At 39.2% G+C, this 25,649-nt stretch overlaps 1 protein-coding gene across 2 annotated transcripts in view; it reads right to left on the minus strand.

The window, feature by feature from the left end:
• The window catches only part of LOC124140018 (sodium-coupled monocarboxylate transporter 1-like), a 39,549-nt gene that overhangs the window by 9,436 nt on the left and 4,464 nt on the right, over positions 1 to 25,649 (minus strand). Inside the window, exons 2-9 of one of the 2 annotated variants that reach the window (XM_046507356.2) lie at positions 11,428 to 11,801; positions 10,202 to 10,267; positions 9,230 to 9,281; positions 7,626 to 7,693; positions 6,851 to 7,005; positions 3,284 to 3,424; positions 2,133 to 2,265; positions 215 to 303 (exon numbers count right to left, since the gene is read on the minus strand). In XM_046507356.2, coding sequence (XP_046363312.1) covers positions 215 to 303; positions 2,133 to 2,265; positions 3,284 to 3,424; positions 6,851 to 7,005; positions 7,626 to 7,693; positions 9,230 to 9,281; positions 10,202 to 10,267; positions 11,428 to 11,793 — 1,070 coding nt within the window. In that variant the 5' untranslated portion in view covers positions 11,794 to 11,801. Of the gene's footprint in view, positions 1 to 214; positions 304 to 2,132; positions 2,266 to 3,283; positions 3,425 to 6,850; positions 7,006 to 7,625; positions 7,694 to 9,229; positions 9,282 to 10,201; positions 10,268 to 11,427; positions 11,805 to 25,649 lie in introns of both variants that reach the window. The other variant, XM_046507355.2, reaches the window with a different exon arrangement.

Genomic DNA, 25,649 nt, shown 5'->3' on the forward strand with positions numbered 1-25,649 from the left:
AATCGGGCAGTCACCTGGTGGCGGGGATAATAATCAGGGCTAATATCTAATGAATTTAATCAGAGCGAATTCAGATGCCTCAGAAAATGGGCCTCCCGCCTCCTCTCAGTAGTATGCAATCAACACTAATTCACTCAAACCAGTTGAAAGCTTCATCTTCTATGTTGCACAATTTTCGCACAAAAGGAGTCAGTGGAAATTTCTCATACACTACCTTAAACTCCCGCTGAAAATGCATGCTAGAAAAATGCCTGGTAGAGCAGGGGTTGTTGCGAATATGTCCATTGCAAACAGTGGAAGTAACTGAAATGAAAATGTTAACACACTTGCAAGAAATCTGAACAGTAGGTGAGTTCAAATGCTAATTTAGTTAAGTATAAGCCGCGAAATATTGCGTTTCGGGTCCAAGATTATTTATACTACGTGTGTCAAAATATTCATAATATTTAAAAGATGCGACATTATATCTCGCCCCCTTTTACCAAAGTGTTCGCGGTTATTGTCTGCGGTAGAATTATGAAATAAACGTTCTGTGATTTGGAACGTAGATTCAAAGACACAATGACAAAATACATGTGAACTCTTTGGTAAAAACGAAAGAGACCAGGGATGTGAGGTCGGTGGAAGCCTAATGTTTTCATAGGGGGAATTCAGGTATAAGTGAATCAGTATTTCTTTTATATACCAAAACTATATCTTTCACCGTTATACTTGTACCAGAAGACACCATGTGAGCATTTCGCAAACTGTCATCTCCAGGTAAAACGAGGCGACCCTTTCAATGATCAGGTCAAAAGTGAATGAGTATGGTTTTACGCCGCTTTTAGCAATATTCCAGCAATATCACGGCGGGGGACACCAGAAATGGGCTTCACTCATTGTACCCATGTCGGGATTCGAACCCGGGTCTTCGGCGTGACGAGCAAACGCTTTAACCACTAGGCTACCCGACCGCCCCTCATGTCAAAAGAAAAAAGAAGTTAGCAAACTTTACAAATTGTTTCTGTCAGTGTGCTGTGTTGCTATGAATATATATATTTGTAAATAGAATATGCAGTATTTGTCGTTGTTTAAAGAGAACTCATTATTGATTGTAATCATGTACATGTTATACTATGGTACATTATATGACCTTGCAATCTGTCTTATTCTAAACCGTTAATTCGATTATTGAGGAATGTCCTTTTAGTAATAATTCAACATCGTCAAGACATTAGCCGGAACACAATCAACAAAACCTTTCCAAGATCATACGACATATCCATTGTACGAATACGATTATATCAGGACGATTCATTTATAATTTTCTGGTAATCGACTAACCCACTGTTTTACTTGCGACCTACAGTGTAATATGTAACTATATGAGATAAAAAAAACCTGGGAGAATCGGAGACTCCAAGGCATATTTCCGGTTTTACCCGAAGTGCCGCTCTTTGTGACCTATAAAATAAGAATAAACTAACAATACAACCAAGCCCATCAGCATTATTCAATATTTAATTTAACATTGTGATTTGTCATTTATGGTGAGATGTGTGGACTAGTCGGCAGATATTATTCTACCGTTTTTTTTATAATTAGCTGACTTCGATGCCCCATTCGAATGCGACGGAGCTTTGATCAAAATTTAGTTAATAGGAAAACGTATATCTCGATATCATAATTATCCATTCGTGATTAAAAATAAGTCATATCTTTTGTTATGTCACTATTCCATATCCCAAGTCCATATTTTACGAAGCATCGAGACGGCTGGTCGATATCAACAGGTCCCAACTAAATGTCCTATCAAAAACTTAATCCCTGATATGTACGTTCAGAGTTAATATGTATTTACAGTTGCGTCGGCGTTTTCTGTTCTCTCCTCTTCAGCTGAGGGACATTTTGTCTTTAACTGAGCCGTGTACATACGGAGTAACACTTATACACCAGAACCACCAGTCATAGCCACCATCTACAAGTAACATCAATAATTTGTACCTGTTTTATTGAAATGTATGACAATAATTATAAACGACAACAAATATATGTGTCTGGTATTAAAACTGAAATTTCTACATAACCAGAACCATCAAAGTATAAACCGACCATCATATATCAAAATAGTTTCAACCTGTTGCATAGCTCACCTGATCTGAACTAGATATGAGGTCATTGAACTTTAATGGGTCACAGTCCTTGTAGAATGCGTGTATGAGCACCCCTATCAGTATGCACAAAGTCACAATGACTACAAGGCCTACAGAACTCAACCACAGCGCCCTGTAATAAACAGAACAATCGAAATTATTGTCCAAATGCCTGATTTCCTTCTGAAAAAATACACAGTTGTATAACATATTCAAGGTTACAAACAGAGAATCTCACCCTCGTGTCATGTGATAGCAAATATATCAACGAGTGTTGATATATTTGGTATCAAAAGACACGAGGGTGATATTATATTTACCATCCAACGACACTCTTCCAACTTTTTCAGTTTGTAGACAGTAACACGCAGTGTCTTCGTGTAAAAAGTACTCCTAACAGCTTCATTAACAGAGACATTAGTGATTTCATTTGATTGTGACGTCATGGTAACAATGCCGTCACAATGGCCTACAAAGCACTGTGATGCAATTACATTGCCGCGATATCTACAATGATCTCACCCAAGCGATATCTCCTGTTCGAGCCATGCCAGTTTTGTATGATAAATTTGTTTCAAAGCTTTAACATATTAAAGAAAAACGATCTCTTCCAGACGATTGATATAATTCGGACGTCTGTGTACATGTATATACAATTCATTTTGTGAAATACCCGTGAATCGCTAATCCCGCTATAAAACGGAACATCTCGGCAAATGAAAAACACACGAGGACCGATAACACACTGTCTCTGACAACATCTTAATATACTTATTTATGTATTGATCTAATATAAAACCAAATACAATTCTTCACTGTACTGAGGTCGCCTTACATTTTTTAAAATCGATTGTCACGGATGAAATCTCGAATCCTTTCGTTATCCGATCGACATTCGAAATAGGAACATCGATCTGACCGAATATGGCGTTTTCATCACAAGGGACATAACTCGTGTTCTACACGGACTGACGGCGTCAGAGTCGAGCCAAGACAAGACACTACATTTGGAATGGCATGAGTGAAAACAGGGCTTTGATATAGGATAGTGGACGACCATGCCTCAGGATGATGACTGATTCCTGGGTGGACGTTTTATATTTACAAATGCAACAGTCCTATGAAAGGATATCCTGGAGTGTGATACTTACGTTTTCGCCTTTCTGAGGGTAGGACAGGACATGAGTCTCTGTATCTGCACTTGGTTAACCCCTAGATAGGACATCCACATGATTCCTCCACCCACAACCAAAGACCACACCGAATGCCGCACCCCCGGGCTGGGGTTGAAACTAAATCGGAGGCATAATATAGATCAGTTACAACGTTACTGTGTCTGTTACAAAAGAAAAACATTAACCATGTTCAAAATATTCAAGAATCAATTTTCTCTGTGTTTACACAATCTGAGACATCAAGCCCAGAACATATAATTAACAAAGCCCAGAACATATAATTAACAAGAGTATCTGGAGTTAAAACTTTGTTTTTTATTACACACAATAGCCACGAGAAGGTGATGTTGAAATGTATGGCTCTATGTCTTTTTTTCATGTGAGACGTAGAGGACTATTCAATTAAGTTAATATTCTTTGTGCCATTCAAATATGAAAAATATGCTAAACTACTGATCAAAAGAAAGTATACATCGAGTTGGACTGCTCATAATTATTCAATCATTTATTTTTACAACAAGCCAGAAGACCATTTCATTTCACTTGGGATGAATTCACAAAAAGCTTTTTAACTCATCTGGTGTCAGAACTGTCACTGTTAACGTAACAAAACATATAATAAAAGTCGGATAACAAAACATAACGTGTCATCGATGGCATATGACTCCTGATTTGAATTTATCATATAATAGTACAATTAGCACCAATGTGTATTTAAAATCGTTCGACACATTTTGACACTGGGGAACTTTTCAACGCTCATCCAAAAAGGGTGTATTGTTGTGAGACAGTTCATTACCATTCAGCCCAGTTTAGATCACCATTTGAAGCAGTAGCAAATATACTAGTATGTGGTGGATTAAATCCAGAACAGCATCAACATCTTTATTTCCCATTTCTTTTCTAAACGTATATAAGTCGGAGTCTTTTTTACTCATCAACCTATCCATACATTCCAAACAAACTACTTTTACAGGTAAATGCTGCTTTTAATACAGTCCCAATGTTAAGCAACATATTATTATCGAGTTGTGTGAGTCAAACGTGTGATCGATCATGAACGCCCAGTAACCACAAAAGTAACTTTCTGTATTAGTTGTTTCCTCTTTCCTAGGAAGTGAACTTACATATAAAACCATTCCCATAATGATCTATTCCGAAATAACAAAAGTGTAAGAAAAACCTTTGAATAGTTGAAAATCAACATGATATTAATTCCACTTTTCTCAAATACATTGTGTTAACGTAAGGAAAGCCCTTCTGTGGTTGTAAAAACGATTCTGGTAACCTTTGAGGCAGGGATTTTTGTGGTACATTTGCTGGATGGTAGGGTTATATGGACCTGTCTTCATGTAACAATTGATACAGGCATGTACTTAAATCTTCTTTACTCACCTGCAATTATTTCTGATTCAAGACATTTTTTATTCTTAAGGGGGGTATGTCTTTATACGAACCATTTGTAAATTTTCCCCACGTACTCGGAATTACTGCCTGCACACTACAGTAAATTCGGTGAGATACATGTATTTCATGTGAAATTACAAATCTAACCTTATCACTTTTACGTGTGTTTTCTCCTAAATTTAGGTTACTACTTTCGTTGTACTTTAGTTTTATTTTATGAATCGTCAGACATAATATCATCTTTCCAAAAAAAAGATATTGCATAGAGACCTCAAAACGAACGGAGCAGCATACGTCACGATCCGTGTTTGTTAGTACATATATGTTATGTTGGCTATATATTGGTGTTTGAAAGCTAATTTGGACATATTATGATAGTATGTTAAGTTTTGACATCTCTGTGGTAACATGTTGACATATGGGCACATCTGTGTGAGCATGATGATATATGGACACATCTGTAGTAGTATGTTAATGTATGGACACATCTGAAGTAGTATGTTAATGTATGGACAAAACTGTGGTAGTATGTTGATGTATGGCCAAAATGTGGTAGTAAGTTGATGTATGAACACATCTGTGGCGGTAAGTTGATGTCTGGACAAAACTGTGGTAGTAATTTTATAAGTTGATGTATGGTCAAAATTGTGGTAGTATGTTGATGTATGGACACATCTGTGGTAGTATGTTGATGTATGGACAAAGCGTTGGTAGTATGTTGATGTATGAACACATCTGTAATAGTATGTTGATGTATGGACAAAACTGTGGTAGTATGTTGATGTATGGACAAAACTGTAGTAGTATGTTAATGTATGGACACATCTGTAGTAGTATGTTAATGTATGGACAAAACTGTGGTAGTATGTTGATGTATGGCCAAAATGTGGTAGTAAGTTGATGTATGAACACATCTGTGGCGGTAAGTTGATGTCTGGACAAAACTGTGGTAGTAATTTTATAAGTTGATGTATGGTCAAAATTGTGGTAGTATGTTGATGTATGGACACATCTGTGGTAGTATGTTGATGTATGGACAAAGCGTTGGTAGTATGTTGATGTATGAACACATCTGTAATAGTATGTTGATGTATGGACAAAACTGTGGTAGTATGTTGATGTATGGACAAAACTGTAGTAGTATGTTAATGTATGGACACATCTGTAGTAGTATGTTAATGTATGGACAAAACTGTGGTAGTATGTTGATGTATGGCCAAAATGTGGTAGTAAGTTGATGTATGAACACATCTGTGGCGGTAAGTTGATGTCTGGACAAAACTGTGGTAGTATTGTGATGTATGGACGAAACTGTGGTAGTATGTTGATGTATGGACAAAACTGTGGTAGTATGTTGATGTATGGACAAAACTGTAGTAGTATGTTAATGTATGGACACATCTGTAGTAGTATGTTAATGTATGGACAAAACTGGTAGTATGTTGATGTATGGTCAAAATTGTGGTAGTATGTTGATGTATGGACACATCTGTGGTAGTATGTCGATGTATGGACAAAGCGTTGGTAGTATGTTGATGTATGAACACATCTGTAATAGTATGTTGATGTATGGACAAAACTGTGGTAGTATGTTGATGTATGGACAAAGCTTTGGTAGTATGTTGATGTATGGACAAAACTGGTAGTATGTTGATGTATGGACAAAATTGTGGTAGTAGGTTGATGTATGGACAAAACTGTGGTAGTATTGTGATGTATGGACGAAACTGTGGTAGTATGTTGATGTATGGACAAAACTGTGGTAGTAAGTTCATGTATGGTCAAAGGGGTGATAATTTGTTGATGTATGGGCAAAACTGTGGTAGTATGTTGATGTATGGACACATCTGTGGTAGTATGTTGATGTATGGACAAAACTGCGGTAGTATGTTGATGTATGGAAAAAGCTTTGGTAGTATGTTGATGTATGGACAAAACTTTGGTAGTATGTTGATGTTAGGACAAAACTGGTAGTACGTTGATGTATGGACAAAATTGTGGTAGTAGGTTGATGTATGGTCAAAGGGGTGGTAATATGTTGATACGTTGACAAGGATTTGGCCGGATGTTCATATACGGATACAACGGTGGAATTCTCTTGTGCAAGTTGCTCCCTCTATCTAGAATTCTACACACTCAAAGAATCGTAGGCGGGTCCTCTCCCTTGCAATTTCCCAGGCCTTAGAGAATCCTCCCACCGCCAGGGATCCCTGAACCAGCAGAGAGATGAGCCCAAGAACTATGATGATTGTCTGTAGACTGTCCGTCCATAACACTGTCTTCATCCCTCCCTATAAACACATGCAAATGTATATATACTTATGGGAATAACACCGATGTGTTGACCCGACGTCGCAGTATATAATGTTTTCACTGTTTCCGAATATTTACTGTGGGAACTCGGGGGTAGTTTCAAACACATGCTTCACTTTTTAATCGTTCTTTGTCTTTCCACCAGACAATTCGAGTTAAATGAGCTTATTTATCAGGTAACATTAGGTGAGAATGCGATATGTCAAAACATCATTGATGGATATTGGGTTCAAGATGAATTTATATGAAACATTTTAGAATATATACCATGAAAAAAAGCAACTTGATGTGTGACATTGTAAGTTTATATATACGTTGAAATCCTAATGTATAAATAATATGTTATTCAAAACTGGAAGTAACGGCTGGTGTCTGAAGTCCACATTCTTCATTATATTGTTCTTGCTTGGCGTAAAACATGAGTAAATGAGTAACAAAGTACCAGGTTGCTCACTTTCAGGAAATAGTTGTGAAGGGGCTTCTTAAAATATTGATGCATGTAATGCTGTTACTTTTCTAGTTAACCCAACTTTTAATATGTTTATCGTGTCGTACTACGCACCTATTCTGACCTCGATTAATTTATTAATATCCCTACCAGAGCTGTGTAGAAGGTCACTATTATTCCAACAGAAGAGATTGACAGCCGTAAGTCCAGACCAGTTACTGAAACAAAACTTCATTTATGTTGCCTGATAATGGTATATCTGACGTGTCGTTAAGTACTGTCACAATGCCACGTACATGGTAAAATGTAAGAAAAGAACACGTCCATGTACGACATGGGCCCCTCAAAGTATAAAATTGGAAGAATTATCTCTAAAATAAAGCAGATCATATGGTTAAAAAAGGGGTGTACATTGGTTCGTCTGTTATACCTTTGAACGTATATTATGATTGTATTGTTTTGTTCATATGTTCCAGAACAACTATTAAAATGGAATCCATTACCGTTTAGGTGTCAGTACATGTCATAGACAGACAAGTCCTTTAATGGCATCCAGACGTGATACACATGAGGGAGAGAATGTATGGATGTCAACTATGAGACACAACATTTCGGAGTATATGCTTACTCCTTCATCAGGTTAATGAATGCTATGAGGCAGAGAGCATATATATGCAAATTCCACATCATAATTGCAACTATACTCAGGAAATAAAGGTGACATTGCCAGAGAAAATTTAGAGCTAATTGAGGAAGATTTCATCAAATTAAAAAAAAATGAAACATGACACCACTTTGATCGCGAGTCAAAGCATCGATTCATGGAATGGCACCAACCACTGCTCCGGCCCCAAAGAAATTCAAGTCTTCATTATCAGTGAAGAAAGTTATGGAGAGTTAGAACTTATTAGTCCTCTTATACACACATTTCTAAAGGCCTACTGCTTGCTGCGATAATATCTCAATATTTACGTTTTCAAACGAGTTCAGTTTTCAGAGCACAGCGTTCGCTTTCACACCTGATTTATTTCGTTTGACTTCATCTGGACCATTTGTAGTCGTGACAAAAACAATTAGTCATTTGATTCTCACATGTATGCAGAATTCAGGGATGTGTGTATCGCGACTCATACATGTGATGCAATAGGCGTCACATAACCGGCAGACTCAACCGTGAGTTTGTAGACACTATCCAATGTGGCGAAAAGTTTTCTTTGGCTTTCGAGTTTGCATATTTTCTAAATATAAGCTTCAGAATAACCAAGGGTGATTTTAATAATAACAGTTATCCGATATTAGAAATGCATTATTTCCGTAATTATCCGAGTCAATATCCTACATGGAGATTTCCCCTGTGACGTCACAATTTGAACGTCACATAACGGTAAAACGTTACTATGCTGTGACACCACAGTGGAACGTTTCTGCCTTGCATCAATCACATTATGTCGTGGCACTGGTGGAATGACATGAATAAAAATATGTTTTACAAGTTAACAACAAAAAGTGTCAATGCATGAGAATAATCAGTTAAATTATCCGTGGAAACAGATTTCCATTGGCCTAAAGGGCAAAATAACTGAAAATTTATTCATATAATTTTCTTGCATTGACAATTCATTTTACACTTAAGCCTTAAGCTAAATTTATGCCAATCGACAAAAGGGTAGATAAGGAAATCAGTATCTCCGAGGATTTGTTGCTTGATCTTACACAAGCTCCAAGCCAGTTTAGAATAATGAGTAGTATATTACCTGAATAAAGCGCCAGTGATGGGGCAAAAAGTACAAAGGCCATGTACATCAGCTGAAAAAAACAACTTCAGTGTATAGCAACCCATTAACTGAATGATAAGCTGTTCAACGATCAGCCAAATATTCTTTAAACAGGTATATATGTTTAAGGTTTTTTCTCCATCGGAGTATGATATCTGTACGGTGGCAAAATGTATGATACAAGACACAACCCCCTTGAAACCGCCGATTATGTTTCTAGGTTTGGGCTTTCCTACCACTGTAAACTGTCACGCCGTAACTGGAATACTGTTAAAAGCAGCGTTAAACCCAACTCACGAACTCAATCATTGAAAAGCCGGGTTAGAATTGTTCTTCAGCAACCTATGCGTGTAAGAGGCCACTAACCAGATCGGGTGGTCAGGCTCGCTGACTTGGTTGTTGATGCATTTCGTCGCATCCCAAATGCGTAAATAAATTATCATGATGTCAATCACTGGCATGGCTTGCTGGACCAAACTCGATTATTTTCAGACAACCGTCATACAGCTGAATTATTGCTGGGTGCAGCGATAAACAATAAGCAAACAAAGATAGTATGATTAAACCTATTCACAAGACTGCCTAAAAAGAGTGATGACTTCAATAGTCAACGGGTGATATCGATGGGGCAGGACGCGCTCACTTTTTCACGAACACCTGCCGTCATCACTATTTGATAGTAATTCATAAACAGATGCTTATAATATAGTCAAACTATTGACGCTTCTATTTGTAGGTATTTCTTACGATTATTGAAAAGGTTTATTCACTTCCATTAGGGACTATGCATTTTTGTGATTGTACACATCTGATTTTAATCTTAGTCTTAGTACAACCGAGACGGACGAAAATCACGGACGAGAGCCCATAACAGTTCTCAAATTGTCTTTGGCGTATTTCAGCTACCATAATGCTACTTCATACATGTGCATATACAAGTAAATGTTTTACCACTTGAATAAGCCAGTTAAGAGATGCCAGTATCCGAACTCGCTTCCCAAATCTCAGTTCGAGGTACTGTAATTGAAAATAGACACAGCATTACGAAAGACAGTACTGTTTGAACATGTACAAAAAAACATAACTTTTATTGTTGTATACGTTTGTTTAAGTGAGTTAAAACTTAACGTCACATCGGCATTATTGCAGCCATACAGCGACCATTTATATTAAAGTTTACCAATATACACATTTTTACTTATACACAACTACCCATCCACCACTACCATCTCCATGTTTTAAAACTTGTATTCATAATTGTAGCAGGAAACAACTACATATAATCAGATGAAAAGGCATGGTGACTTGGTTGGTTCTTCTGGGTCATTGTACCCCGACAGCATAGGATGTTGCTGACAATTAAAAACCCACGACTGTTATGATATACATGTAGCTCGCATATTGCAGACTGAGGCTCACATAACCATCAAACATCAAACAAGGTGTTGACAAACTCCAATCGGGTTGAGTTTTATTCTCGTACTCAAAAAGTCAATAATGTGACGACTGGGACACCCGTGCCCTCAACAATACAGTCACACATCAGTAAGTATAGGTATGATAACGTGCATATTTGAACTGCGCCAAATCCACACCTTGAAGCATGCTCCAAGCGTAACATTATTACCCCAGTCAAAGGATCAGCATGCACTCAAACTTTATTCTCATGATCAGTTCCCTGGATACAACCCAAGCTGCTTTATGGGGCTCGAGAATGTTAACAGTCACATTACCATTTTTCCTTATCGGTGGCCCATTCAATGTTGGGTCCACAGCGGCTTATTTCGAACAAAGTTCACTTGCCAATGTTTTTTAGTGACCGAAGCCCTAGAAATTCTTCAAGCTTGCCGAACACAGCCACCTACTATCCTCGACCAAAGTTGCTTTACCTTACTTTATGTAATGTGTACAATATACAGGACAATATTTGTTTGATCATACGTCATTGCATGACCCAGTGCAAAACGAGCTATAGAAATTGTGATACACATTACAAGATTTCATCTCTTCCATAGCCTTCCAATGATGTGAATGTTGCCCGATCCTATTATATTGTAAAGTTCGAACCGATGGCCATTCCGAATTTGTCCCGCTCTGCGTTGGCAAACCCTGAATAACAACAGAATGTAATCGATGCGGGTGGGATTCAGTGAAAGTTAATATCAGTAGCTTCCTACCTCATAGACGCTGGTTACCCCAAGCCTGTACAGGAAGGGCAGAAAGAGATGCGCTGCTCCAGCCACGGCCATTACCATGCCGAGGGCAAGCCACCAGAACATCGTGTCGTAGTTGTAGACTTCGGCAGGCATCCCAAGCAACGTCAACGCTGACATAAAGGACACCGTCACCGACAAAGCTACAGGGATAGTGCCCATCTGACGGTTTCCAACCAGAAACTCTGACGGGCTGTTTTTCTTCCTGTCTTTGATCGCATGGTAGAGGCCAATCCCGGCAGGGATGAGAAGTGTACCTCCAAACACAACGTAGTCCTCCCATTTGAGGGTGTTCTTTGTTCCGCTGTTGAAGCTGTAGCGCTCCGTCATTGCCGTCCCTGCTAAGAAATTTAAATGACATTTTCATCGTGATTTCTGATAACAATACAAGCATTATGCCATACAAACCGCCACTAAAGTACTCATGGAAATGAAAAAAAAATGTTTTGCTGGATTTAATAATCGACACAAAGCATTACGTAGATGTAAATACGAAATAACAAAACAACTCGAAAAGTACTAGTCTGGATTTGCTAGTTTTATCTCAGTGCTCAATACAAAATGTACTTTACAGGAGGTAATTTGTCGTCACTTTCAACATTCAAAAATAAAACTAAGTCCAAATTGACATAGCAGAAACAGACTATAGGCATTTTGCAAATGAACCTGTAAAAAAGGTCACCAAAACAACATGAAAAACAACAGTTATGTAAATGTACACGATAATAATGACAGGGAATATGTTATTTTGACTGTCTGATATTTTGGACTTTGAGTCACTATCCCACAATGCCACTCACAAATCACTAACCACTGACAAAGCACATGCATAACTGAGAACACTGTCCTGATGAGATTGCGAAATTGATCAAGAATGTTCATAAGTACTTTACGAGAGAAAGAGACTTGGGTAAACCTCACATTAGAGTCGACAGGGTATTACACCGCACAAGTGTAGCCCTTGGATTGTCATACGGAAGGGTATATTCAGTTGTCAATAAAAAAGAGCAGGAAGGGGTCGTCTCAAAACCTAAACGTGGTCGTAAACATTAACTGGACAGCTTTGATAAAGGTGTAATAAGACGGTCTGTATGATCGGAAGATACCGCCGACATGCAAACGCATTAGAGAGGAAATTCAGGACACCATCAATGTGTCCAATACGACAATGATAGTTGCTCTTCACGAAATGGGGTTCCGCTACAAAGCCCGCGGTGGTTATAGAGGCGTATTTCGTGAAAAGTACTCTATCCTTAGCATGAGATCCCAGTATCTCAGAGATTTGGAAACCTATCGTTCTTTAGGCTTTCAAATAGTATATACCGATGAAACGTGGGTCAATAAGAATCATTCGACCGACTACATGTTGTTACCAACAGATGGAAGCAAGGCGCCAACGGTACCGTCTGGTAAAGGCAAACGGCTTATTGTTTTGCGTGCTGGTAGTCGTAACGAGGGTTTAATCACTGGCTGTGAACTTGTATTTGAAGCCAAGTCGAACACCGATGACTATCATAAGGAGATGAACGGTGAGGTGTTCCTAGAATGGATGGAACACCAACTGTTACCGCGCCTTGAACAGCCCAGTTTCATTGTCTTGGACAATGCAAGTTATCATAACTTGCGGGAGCCCGAATCCATCACTCCCACCATGAGCAGCCTGAAGGCACAAATGCAAGCGTACCTTACATCGTGCAATGTGCATTTTTATTCCAAAAGAAACGAAGCAACAGCTTATGGAAAAAATCAAAATGCACAAGAAACCTGTTGTGTACAAAACTAATGCCCTTGCTGTCCTACATGGACACGTCGTTTTGCGCACTCCAGTGCGACACTGCGAGCTCAATCCTATAGAGCTCATTGCAAAACACAACACAACCTTTAAGTTGTCAGATGTGAAAGATCTCGTCTATGCATCTTTTGCCCGAATCACTCCAGCGGTGTGGCAGGCCGCTGAGGAACACGTTATCGGTACTGAAAATGCATTCCGCCAGCGGGACGGCGTTGACGTGAGCCGTATACAACCCGTTGTCATTCCTCTCGATGACACGGAAGATACTTCTTCAGCCTCAGACACATGAGTTCTGTGATCTCATGCTGTGGATGTTGTGTTGATGCGACTCCCATTATTTTATTCCATCACAAAAACTCTTACTACTAACAACAGGCAGCATGGTTTTCTTACTGTAATAAACTACTCATTCCTATACATAAAAAAACTTGTCACATTAAAATTCCACCCATGTAAACACGTATCTGTTAGTGTCATGCCTATGTCCTAATTTATAATAATAACAACAAATCAGCCTAAACATCAACATTAACTGTTGTATATCACATCGGGACCATAACGTCTGTGATACTCCATCACAATATTCGCTTTTCTGAACAATGAGACGACCCCTGTAAACGGTCGGCACGTGTGTTTTATTTTATGCACCTGTTCTCACCTGTCGTCAAGGTGTCATAGGTCATGGACGTTCACCTTGATCTACTTACACCTGGTTATGCCCTGTTTCACAATTGTCTGTTTTATTCACATTTTTACACACTTTTACGTGTAAAAAGACATAAAAACCTTGGATACGCTGTATTTGTGCCAAGGCCCAATTAGTACTAATTATGTTGTTTGAATATTTATATATTTTGTATATTAACTGCATTTATTTAAAATCTGAAATCGAAAAAACAGGTTTTTTTCATTTCCGTGAGTACTTTGATGTGTCCAGCCAATAAATAAAAGCAACAACCGCCATGCCCATACTAATTAGAAATCCCCACTAATCCGTCCAGTGTACGATTCCAGTATATCATACATGTAAGCATGTGTTGATGAAACAAATAGTGGTGAATCAGGTATTCACGAACAGGGGAGCCGAAATTGCCCAACCAGTAGCACCCGTCCAAAACTCATGCAAAGGCAAGTCAATTGTTCACTTAAACTCACGATGTTTTAAGCTAAATATGAAGAATACGGATGTGTTTTAATTTCAAATGTGATGTTGTTGATCCGTTAGACTGTGATATCCGTGGGACATGCGAGACATTTTAACTAGGACAAAGATGATATACAAGTTAAACAGACATTTTGACATATTATTACCCTAAACCGCCTTATGTGACCGTAATGTGGATGTATACAGAATTTACCAACTAAAATGGCCGAGTTATCAGTAATGTACTTTAGAAACATAATTGTAAGCACGTGCTGAAAGTGACAATCAGTGAACAGTTTAGAAGCGAGATTCACTTCATCACATTCAGAATCAAATACTAGTACACTTCCAGTGTAATGTTTAACCAAACCATGTACACAGGTATTACGTCTTGAGATAAACTTTGATATGCGGGTGTCTCACCTTGACAGAGTAAAATCCTTGTATTCACCTCTCGGAAGCCTGTTGGTCAACTGAATGGGAAGCACGTTTAACTGACGCCGAATCACGTGACTATAGTCCCCCAGTGTTACACACTGCGGGCGCTGATATTCGACATGGTTTTGATAGATGATGGCTGCAGTAGTTGTGTCAGTGGTATTTGGGACTTAATGATCATATGCTCCACTCATTGTTATGAACCTTACATATGCATAGTCGATGGTGTAAACTTAAACTTAATGTAGGGAGATGAGTCAGTGAGTGAGGTGCATTTAACGACATTTTAAATAGTCTGTCAGCTTAAGAAAGGAGGCAGTAATACATATATTAGACGTTTGCTTGGCATGTTTTTAGAACGAGTTACTGTTGTGTTTGGTTAGGTTTGTTCGGCGTCTGTGTGCCATTTCAATCTACAATGAAGAGTTCTCTCGCTTCATGTTGGTTCACAAGTTGTACAGTTTTATCTGTTAAGATCACAATGATATTTTAATGTGGTTTGACTGTATGTATGGGTTGTGTGCTGAGAGTGAGTGAGTGGTTGAATTGTAAGTGATTATGAGAGTAGAGTTATGTAAGATGGTTGAAGTGAGTGGATTGGCTTGCATGTTTTGCTTGATTTGTACATGTGAGTGAGTTATACTTTTACATCGGCAATATTGAAGCCATGTCGCGATGAGAACATGTTTATGATGATAAAATTCCTGTCTACAAAGGACAGTCAAACAATGAGGTAAATATCATAGTTAAGAAATAAAACAAACCTTAACAATAATAAAACAAAGAATTTTCAGTCGATAGAAAGTAAAATAAGGTTATAGATCACTGGCAACTACAGCTAGACCAACTACCTGGGGATTGTAGGGACTTACAGTGCTTTTGCTTGCTGCATGATTCCCAGCAGGATCTATGCAATCGCTTTGGTCGCGACTGCTTAAACGCAATGTTTATCAATCAATCAAAAACCAAAGCACCATCAAGGAATTAAAACACTTGTTGATATCTAATATTTCAATATAGATGGACTCACGTGCCGCTGTCAGGGGGACAATGATTTTACACTACTTTAAACCCCACCGTCTTCATAAATCTCAGTTAACAAGAATATCCTATTATTCTAAAACAATTAAAAAATAATCAAATAATTCGTTTTCTTTAAAAACAAAAGTGAGACTGAAATGAACACTGATATTTTAAAACAGTTCTTTTAAAGATGTTGAATGATAACAGTTATCACTTGTGAGAGAAAAATCAACAGATAAGCAAAACATGGTTGCCTGTGATTCTCTCATCACAAGGGACACAAAACGGAGGATTCTCATCTTTCAAGAAATATTCATTGGTGTAGCAACTATGTCCAATACGACACCATATCAGATCCAATGATAGTGGTACTTGAAACTTTGCCATCATCCTTGGAACCATCGGTAAAAATAGAGTTATGAGAACCATATTTTGACCTTAATTGGGCATATTCTTGTTGATAGACCAATTGATTTGTGTTAGCTTTTTTAGGGTAGTTACTGTTATGTCTACCTCCGGTTTGACTAGTTGCCAGGGCGGTGTAGACAGTAACCGGGAAGGTGAGAAGGCAGAAAGATCAATATTAGCTGCGATAATATGTGGCTTAATTCTAAACCCTAGAGGTCTTTAAGTTTTGGTTTTGATTGAAATAATTGTTTATACATGGGATTAAACACACATGTACAATCATATGCTGGATTCTAGGGACTTGAGTGTAAGTTTTTCACATATTGCAATGACAGTTTAATTCGACGTCGTTTGAGAGATGGCTATCAGCCTCTACATATAAGCTGGTCAACTGGTGATCTTCTAAAGGCTCCAAGACAAAGTTTCTGACCTGGATGATCTAATAATTTTAAGATGCTTTTACATGCCCCTCCATAAATGATGAAGCCTTAATCGAGTTCAGAACGGATAAGAGAACGATAAAAATGAAGTAGGGTTGTCTGATCCCTTCCCCATTTTGAATGAAAAACGACTTTCAAGAAGTCAAGTGCCTTCAGACATTTAGTCTTTAGATATTTGATATGTGATAAAAATGTTAAACGATTATAAAAATTAATACCTAAGTTTAGCACGCCCTAATACATATCATTATTGTTTGGTCCCAATATTTGTAACAGTCATGCAAGATATAATTACGGGAAGAATTGTGATTCCCAGCAGTCTATGCTTGCCATACCAGCCAAATTAATAGATCAGGCAGTGAGTAGGCTCATTGATCGCATGTTATCATACCACAATGATGTGAGATATTGTCCATAACAGTTATAATCGGTTTGTCTGGACCGAGTTCATAACATTAATCACTGGTTTGTCTGGTCGAGATTTGAGATTATCTTAAATGTTTGGCATTTAACAAGACTCACATATGCTAACTTAAGTGATTTTGCTGCCTTCTATATGTAAGTAAATGTGGCAGCAATTCTTTTTGATTGCTAAAATCTTTGTCCATAATGCTGCAGAAACTGCTTGAGATCCCTGGATGAGTACTCCAGGTTGACAGTCTGGAAGGACCAGACAAGGGAGTCCTTAACAGAGAGTGCACCCCTCCAGATATCAGAGGTGATTTGCAGACAGCGATGACGAAGGTCCTGTTATTTCAATGGAGGCCGACCGAGAAGTTGTATGCCAAATTGTACTGGGACACACAAAGGCTTGTCTGGCTAATGTGTGAAGACCAACCAATGCCAAGCTGGAGTGGGATCCTTCCAGGACATTCAAGAAATTCTTGTCTTGAGCCATGTGGTAAACACTTGAAAGGAATGATAAATGGGACTTATTGTCTTTAAATGTGGACCCAAACAGCAAATGGAAAGTTCACAATTCTACTAACACAATGCAGCAGGGATAGAGTCCAACTGGCCTCCCCTCATCCTGGTTCCTGTTCATTCATGGCAATATAGAAAGAAAAGGAGGTTTGAGGGAAAGTAAGTTCTCTGAACTGGTGAACATGATCTGTAGGTACTTTCAAGCGAACAGTTATCACACTCTGTTATGAGTATTGAAGAATAGGGTGAAATTGCATACTGCATCAGGAACCATCGTGTGAACACTGTTCAATGTGTGATATACTATAGGCATATGAATAAAAGAAATTGATAATTTGATTGTTGCTTATGTTTCATTAGCCAGCTGTGTAAATGTGGATGTTTCATGATTTTGTCTCAATTTAATAGCAACACTTATCTTATGAAACCATGCATTGTTTGGGCATCTCAGGAATAAATAACACATGCTTCCTTAGCTCTGAGAACGTCTGATGACACATTGATCTGTTATGTCAAAGTTAAAAGTCACAACCAGACAAAAAGTTTGTTTGTGGTCTAACTCTTCCTTTGGGCAGGGGTCGAAGTTGGAAAAAGGTCGTGCGTGACCTACATAAACTTCATTTTGCCCTAAATTGCCTTTTTCTGCAGAAGTCTTAGTAACTCTTATACATATACTGGTTATATTATTTTCATATTTTTGTCAATGTTATGTTGAATTCTACCAAAGGACAGCCTATTTGGGTTATGTGCTGGATAGCTCTTTGAAATTTAAAAAAAATATTTATCACTGATATTGAAGGTCAAATTCACACTCAAAAGTGATAACTCATGAAGGGTTGAAGTGTAGGATCAAGGCAATAGTGAAGGGGTCATTCATTAAGTTTTTCTGCAATTATAACTAAAATGCCTATTTCTTGAGATATTTGTGAAGTATTAAGCACGTAGTTGTTATATTATCTGAATACACATGTATTAGCAGTGATTACAACTCCAGTGTCAAATTAACTCTCAATCTCTTTCAATAAAAGAATTCACAGTAACTGAGGAAGAGCTCACTGTAGTACCATAAAACTAGGGTGAGGCAAACTTCAATGAAGTTAGCATTTTGGATATAACAAGTACATGTACCGTTACAAAAAGTCTTATTATCATCTCACTGGGACCAAAGGCCCAAGTGCGCACATTGTCAATGACTTTTTTTCTTTCCCAGTACAAACTGGAAGTCTGGACATGAAATTTAAGGATATCATTATACGAGAACTGATGTTTGTTCATTAAATACCCTTAACATCTGAAAAGAACAATATATGAAATGAACAATTGTCTTCTCCAATAATGCATGCCCATAGATCTCAGTTTTAGGAGGATATTTACCATTAAAGTAACACAGAATATTACAACAGCTATCTGTTATGCACAGGCTAACATTATTTACCAGATACAAGACATGAAGAAAATTTGCATCCGGATACCTTCCGGAAACCTTCCAGATACCTTCAGCAACCTTCAGATTACTTACCTTCAGCAACCTTCAGATTACTTGGTATTTTCCAGATAGATTTTCAAGTGTTTCACACTTAAGTGAACAAAATGCAACCCCCAAATTTTGACATTTTTTTGGGAAGGTTTCCGGAAGGTATCCGGGCCGGATCCAAAATGGGAAGGTATCCGGAAGATGGAAACCTACACTTTTTTTGCTGTGCTTGTGTTGCGTTAATCCTTGTATGGGTGCTGGACCCGTGAAGATTCCGATGTAGAATAGATCTTCAGCAACCCATACTTTCCGTAAAAAGCAACTATGCTTGTCGTAAAAGGCGACTAACGGGATCAGGTGGTCAGGCTCGCTGACTTGGTTGATACATGTCATCGATCCCAATTGCGTGGAGACCCGTGAAGATTTCGGGGTAGAATAGGTCTTCAGCAACCCATGCTTGCCGTAAAAGGTGACTATGCTTGTCATATAGCTGGAATATTGCTGAGTGCGGCGCTAAACAACAAACAGACAGACGGGGTGACGTTGATATTAATGTCGATATGAATGTAGGTTAATGACAAGCTACGGTCCTGTGACCCATCGCTCATCTGTGACATGAGTTAAAATATGTTTTATCGTGGTGAACTGTACAATGGACGTGGGTGCATCGTAGGTGAACCTAGTTATGAGCCACTAAACAGTCGCATCTTTAGTTTATGGTGCTGAAAATTCTCTTTGAATAAGGACATTAAATCTCCTGTGTTTTATACTAATTGAAAGTCACAGGTGGCCCAGTCGTCGCAGTTCGCCTGGAGAAGATGCGCCCCTTAGGCGTTCTAGAAACCATTGTTCATGAGATCGAATCACAGATTCGCTCTGCTCGTTATTTAATGACACCCGAGCCTCTTTACGAGAGCCTCAGTCTGGTGTCTTCCGGTCGTCTGCTCTGAGCCACCCTGTATGGTGGAGGTGAATGGCCAGTATGCAATTATACATTATTTATATACAATTTATCAACTGACATTGAAGCTCTCTGTCCTTTGTTCCTCGCATCTCTGACTAGGGGCATTAGAGTATCCTTTAGGTATTGTCGGATTGCTAAGTCATTCCTTCCTGATACCATTAATAATTGGAATAATCACCTGATATAGAGGATTATTAAACTATTATTATAATTGGACAATGTTACTAATATTCAGTAATACCAGATTTTGTCACATAATCATTTATCGCCCCGGACTCGGTTGTAGTGATAAACTTCCATCGGCTTGAAAGACACATCTCAGATAACGCATCATGCATGCTCTTGTGGCTATCCCATATACTGCATTTTTTTCACATGCCCTAACTACAATATTTTAAGAAACGATTGATCTTTCTATTCGAAAGGTTAGAGTTTTAATTCAGTGCTTTATGGGAAACAAAATCTGTCAATTTAGCTATTTTGAATTTAGTCCCTATGTACATCCTACGTTCTTAAGAATTATTCATATTTTTAGATATGTATTAAGTATTAAAGACTTAAATAGTTTTTCTTAATAATTGAATACTTTTCCATCAACCGGACCAAACTGTTGGCCACTCGTTTGTGTTCTGTTTTAATGTATATATGTATTATGTTTTATAATATGTATGTATATATATATTAACCAACACATATCAATATTACTTGATAAATATAATTTTGTTTCTTGGGCAGTTTTTAGCAATTTCATTTACTGAATAAAAAATACGTTAAAAGCATGAACAATTTCCCATTCATAGTAGGACATCTCCCAAAATACCACTCTTTGTTTTTGTAAGAATTAATAAGGGGAAGCTTGGTGGGGGACTTTTGGGATGAATGAATACAGACTGCCATGTTGTCAGAGTAGATCTGTAGATCTTAACTATCACCGGATGTGACCATGCAGACAGGAATTCATTCGGGTTTCTGATTTTGACAATTACTCCATGAGCATACTGAGTATTGGTGCTTGGGGATATAAAATGTAACAGTTTGTTATCAGAGGAGATGGATAGTGAACTTTTAGTACCAGGTAGATATGATATCTGTACGATTTATGATCCTTTCTTTCTCTTTGTCAAAGGATTGTGGGTATATGTGTGGGTAATCCTCTCACGTTGATGGCAGAAAGTCACTCAACCAGTTCATGTATTCTACGTCAAAGAAGACCAGAACCCGTGTATAATTACAACATCCTCAGAATACCAATATCAATGAGTGAGTGAGTTAAGATTTAACGTCACACATCGGCAGTATTTCAGCCATATCGTGACGACCAATAACAATGAAATGTAGAAATTAACAAACATGACCAACATTATTATTTAATGTTAATCTTTGTACCATGCATGTAAATATAGTTTAATAAATATATGTATACTTTTTCAGTTTGTTTGAAGTCGTGCATAAATACAGTTGATTCTGAAATTCTTTAATCATGTCTTTTTAAGGGTATTTTTTTGTACTTTCATCCCAAAACAAAAGTTGCACTTTTATCCTCAAAATCGCAATAATATTCATGTTATAACCTATAAGTCAATTTTTGATTTAATACGAATTACGTATTCATGTTGCTTTGATGTTATAAAGTTGTTACAGACCCATGGATTGACTAGGTTCATTACATGTCATAAAAGTGCCGGGACATAATGTGGTGGCAATTCATTCTCTAATTAATACCTGTCACAAAGGGGCGGCCCATTTGGGTTTGTGCTCTGGGAATGTGTTACGCAATATTCACGAAACAACATTCAACAAACTATTTACTTTGTCCTGTGATGTTGGCATTAATGAACATGTAAGTAGATACAACACGGGTAGATGAATAGATGAATTACAATTCGTTCTTAACAGTGTGCGAAATACGCATAATGTCGGAAAGCGCAAGTTAAATCCCCAATTACTGACTTCGTTCTTAAATAAATCACAACTCGCCATTTATACCTGTATCACTGTGTAGATTCTTTTATATTTTAATGATGTAAATCACGTAAATACGTCACTCAACCAGTTCATGTACTCAAGCTTCAGAAATACATTATCTTTACATGGAAATTGCATCCTTGATGTACTATTCTGTATTAGATATATGCTCCAGTACCGCCGCTGGTGGTTTAATTTATGAGAAATAAACATAATTTGGTTTGCACCCAACCGTGCGTGTGCTAAATTATACATACCAACGAAGCTTTTCAAAGTAGAAATTAAGCAAACCGAATATTTATAAAATTAATTATTACAATTACATTTAGTACTAACTACTAAATGACTTTATCGCGCGTATCCAAACCATTGGCCAATTACGCCCGTAACCCAATCAACCCTTGTAACTCAGTCACCCCCGGGTCACCACCCTGCACCGTGCCCGGGGCAATAATCCCGCGCAAGCATCATCCCGCCTTTGTTATAGTCCATCATTCGCGCACCGTCACTCTTCAAGTACAAACGTGTTTCGCTGTATCTAATCGCTTTCGCTTTGTACGTTTCCTTTGTACGCAATCGCGACCGTTTCGCTGATTACGCTTTGAATAACATCTATTTCAACACTCGCCGTATCGCATTTACACAATCGCGACCGGTGACGCGGCTTGGCCAGCCAATCAGAACGCAGGATACGGGGATTCCCTATCCTTCCGTGCGGATGGGATTGACGCACACGTCAAACAACAGGTAAGGGAAAAAATCTGGCGTGGCGAGTTTGTCGACCTCGGCACAATCCTACCAAACACCGAGGAAAGTCACCAGGATGGTACGATTACCATGGCGTACGATTCCTCAGGTAAAATAATATTTAAACCAATAAAGCAGCAACCAAAGTCCCTGGCAAGCTGGACTTCAGCTTTCCACATTTTCATGTATATCTATGTTAGTAGGCACTCCGAGGCCCGCACAACGCATGGGTTTCTGTCCTACATGGAAACCATAAGAACGGCGGCACTTCGATTCGGGGGGGGGGGGGGGGGTTGGGGGGGGGGGGGGGGGGGGGTGGGGGTGGATGCCTGGTCAACCTATACAACCAACAATTCCAACACAGAATGCCAAGGGACCCCTCACGACGCTGGGACAACATTGACGGGGAGTTGTGGCTGAAGTACATGTACATGGTCACACAGGTACGACAACCAGAGTCAGGTGGACGGGGCGCAATGACAAGCGTACAGGGGGACATCGCAAGTCAGGTATGCTGGCATTTCAATAAATTTGGCCGTAGCAGGGTCAACTGTAAGTATACTCAGAAATGCGGTAAGTGTGGCAAAAATTCCCACAGCTCTAGGACCTGCTTTCGAGGGAATGGGGTCCAACCGACCCCATACAAGCCCAATCAGCCTTTCCTTAACAGAAAACCAGCCGTCAAGGCAGGTAAATCAATGGCCCCTTCCCCCGTGGATCTCAATGAAATGGCACACTGGTTACACCAATATGCTAAGGTCAATTACAGAGATGCAAATTATTTATGGGTAGGTTTTAGCTTTGGTTTTAAGCTCGAGTTTCAAGGGAAGCCGCACTGGTCGCCTGGCACGAAACTTGCGATCAGCCACGCACCAAGACACGGCAGGCTACGTCAAACAAAAACTACAAAAGGAAGTCGACCTTGGGAGGATGGCGGGCCCCTTCAAGGACACCCCCCTGGACAACCTCCAAGTATCCCCAATAGGCCTGGTGCCCAAGAAGCAGCCAGGCTATGGTCAGCATCTGAGTGAGCATGCGGAGGAATTCCGTCTAATTCACCATCTATCCTATCCCAGGGGTAAATCTATAAACGACTTCATAGACACAGAGGCCTGCTCCGTTGTGTATGCCAGATTTGATGAAGCTACTCATATGGTTCAACAACTGGGAAAGGGAGCACTACTAAACATTCAGTCGGCCTTTAGAATTATACCAGTCCACCCATCCGATTTCGAGCTGCTAGGCATCAGATTCGAAGGTGAGTTCTATTTTGATAAATGCTTACTATTTGGCTGCTCCATATCTTGCGCCATATTTGAAACGTTTAGTACCTTCTTGCAATGGTGCATGCAATCACATCTTCCAACGTGTCAGATCATGCATTACCTGGATGACTTCTTAACGGGGGGGCACAGCAGGCACCAGCCACTGCTCAGACAACCTCAATGGATGGGTGTGGGGTAGCACTCTGTTGCTTTGTGGCGGGGTTCTTGTGGGCTACACTGCTAGTAACAAATTAACTTGCTTCCAAATTAATACTCGTGCTTAAGGCTACCTGCTTTTCAGCGGGAACCTTTCCGGGGTTACCTGCTTCACAGTGGGAACCTTCTCTTTACCGATTTTTCAGCCGGGGAATCATAAAATAACATGCGTTGGGGCAAACAATTTCCACGTATATGGGCCCGGCGGCGGAAGTCGTCTTGTCAAGCGGTAGCTGACAGTTGGGTCCGTGGCGGTAGTCGCACACTGGTTTTGCTAATGGGGCCAGGCAGTGGGATATGCTTTGGCCGGCTACCTGGGGCCGGGCAGTGGTAGTCTGACTTAGGACAGCAGCGGTAGCTGCTTTTGGCAGCGTGGTAGTTGCCAAGCAATGGTAGCGTTTAAATATGCTACCGTAGGGGCCGGACAGCGGTAGCAGTCTCAGGCCAGCAGCGCTAGCTGCGAATCGCCGTTGGCCACGCTAGTGGCCATGGCAACGGTAGCATTTTGGTATACACAACTCGCAGCTTAGTAGCCCACTAGTACCTGCACACCCTCGGCCATTTAACCCAATCTCATCTTGTGTTTTTATTATAGGCACGGGCATCCACGGCTCGGTGGCCCGTGCCTCTCCTTGGCATATCGCGGGATAAGTACTATAATCGGAAACATATTTACATGTCATATATGCACCCGGATGCTCAAAATCACAATACAATGCTAATATCCAATATTTGTGTTCCAGCGAGTGAATACCAAATAGACAAGGACAAAACCAGCTCTACAGACACAGACTCTCTCAAAGGCAACAAGGTGCAGGCTATATAATTTGGATATTACTTATTCTGGTAAGGAATTGGCAACATCAGCAAATAGAGCTCTTGGTGTTCTTATCTGTAAATTTAAATTAGCGGGTGGTATGTAATTTTCAGTTTTGATAAACTGTATGATAATCTTGTTCAGCCTATATATACTTTCGGATGGTTCGGCAATCAGGGGCCTCAAGCAATTCAGCTGTATTAATTCTGTTCAAAACAGAGCTGCTCGTTTCTTGCTTGCGGTTATTAACAAAACTCCAAATCTATCAGTCCATGGCGAATTAGGATGGACAAGCCCACTTACAAAACAGCATATTGAAATATTTCGTTTTTGGCGGCGAATTCAAGCGGTCGATCCAAATGGACTTCTTTGTTGGATTAGAAAATGGTCTACAAAATTCCGTAAACCCTGGGTAAACAATGTTTTGGATTTGCTTAATAGTTTAGATTTAACTGTCTCTGACTGTTTGCATTTAACCCAATGTGTGTGTGTGTGTGTGTGTGTGTGTGTGTGTGTATGTGTGTGTGTGTGTGGTGACTAAGGCTAATCCCTTACTTCCAGATATGTAT

Source organism: Haliotis rufescens, unplaced genomic scaffold (genome assembly GCF_023055435.1).
Source record: "Haliotis rufescens isolate VD_foot unplaced genomic scaffold, xgHalRufe1.0.p SCAF_5, whole genome shotgun sequence".
Classification (NCBI taxonomy): domain Eukaryota; kingdom Metazoa; phylum Mollusca; class Gastropoda; order Lepetellida; family Haliotidae; genus Haliotis; species Haliotis rufescens.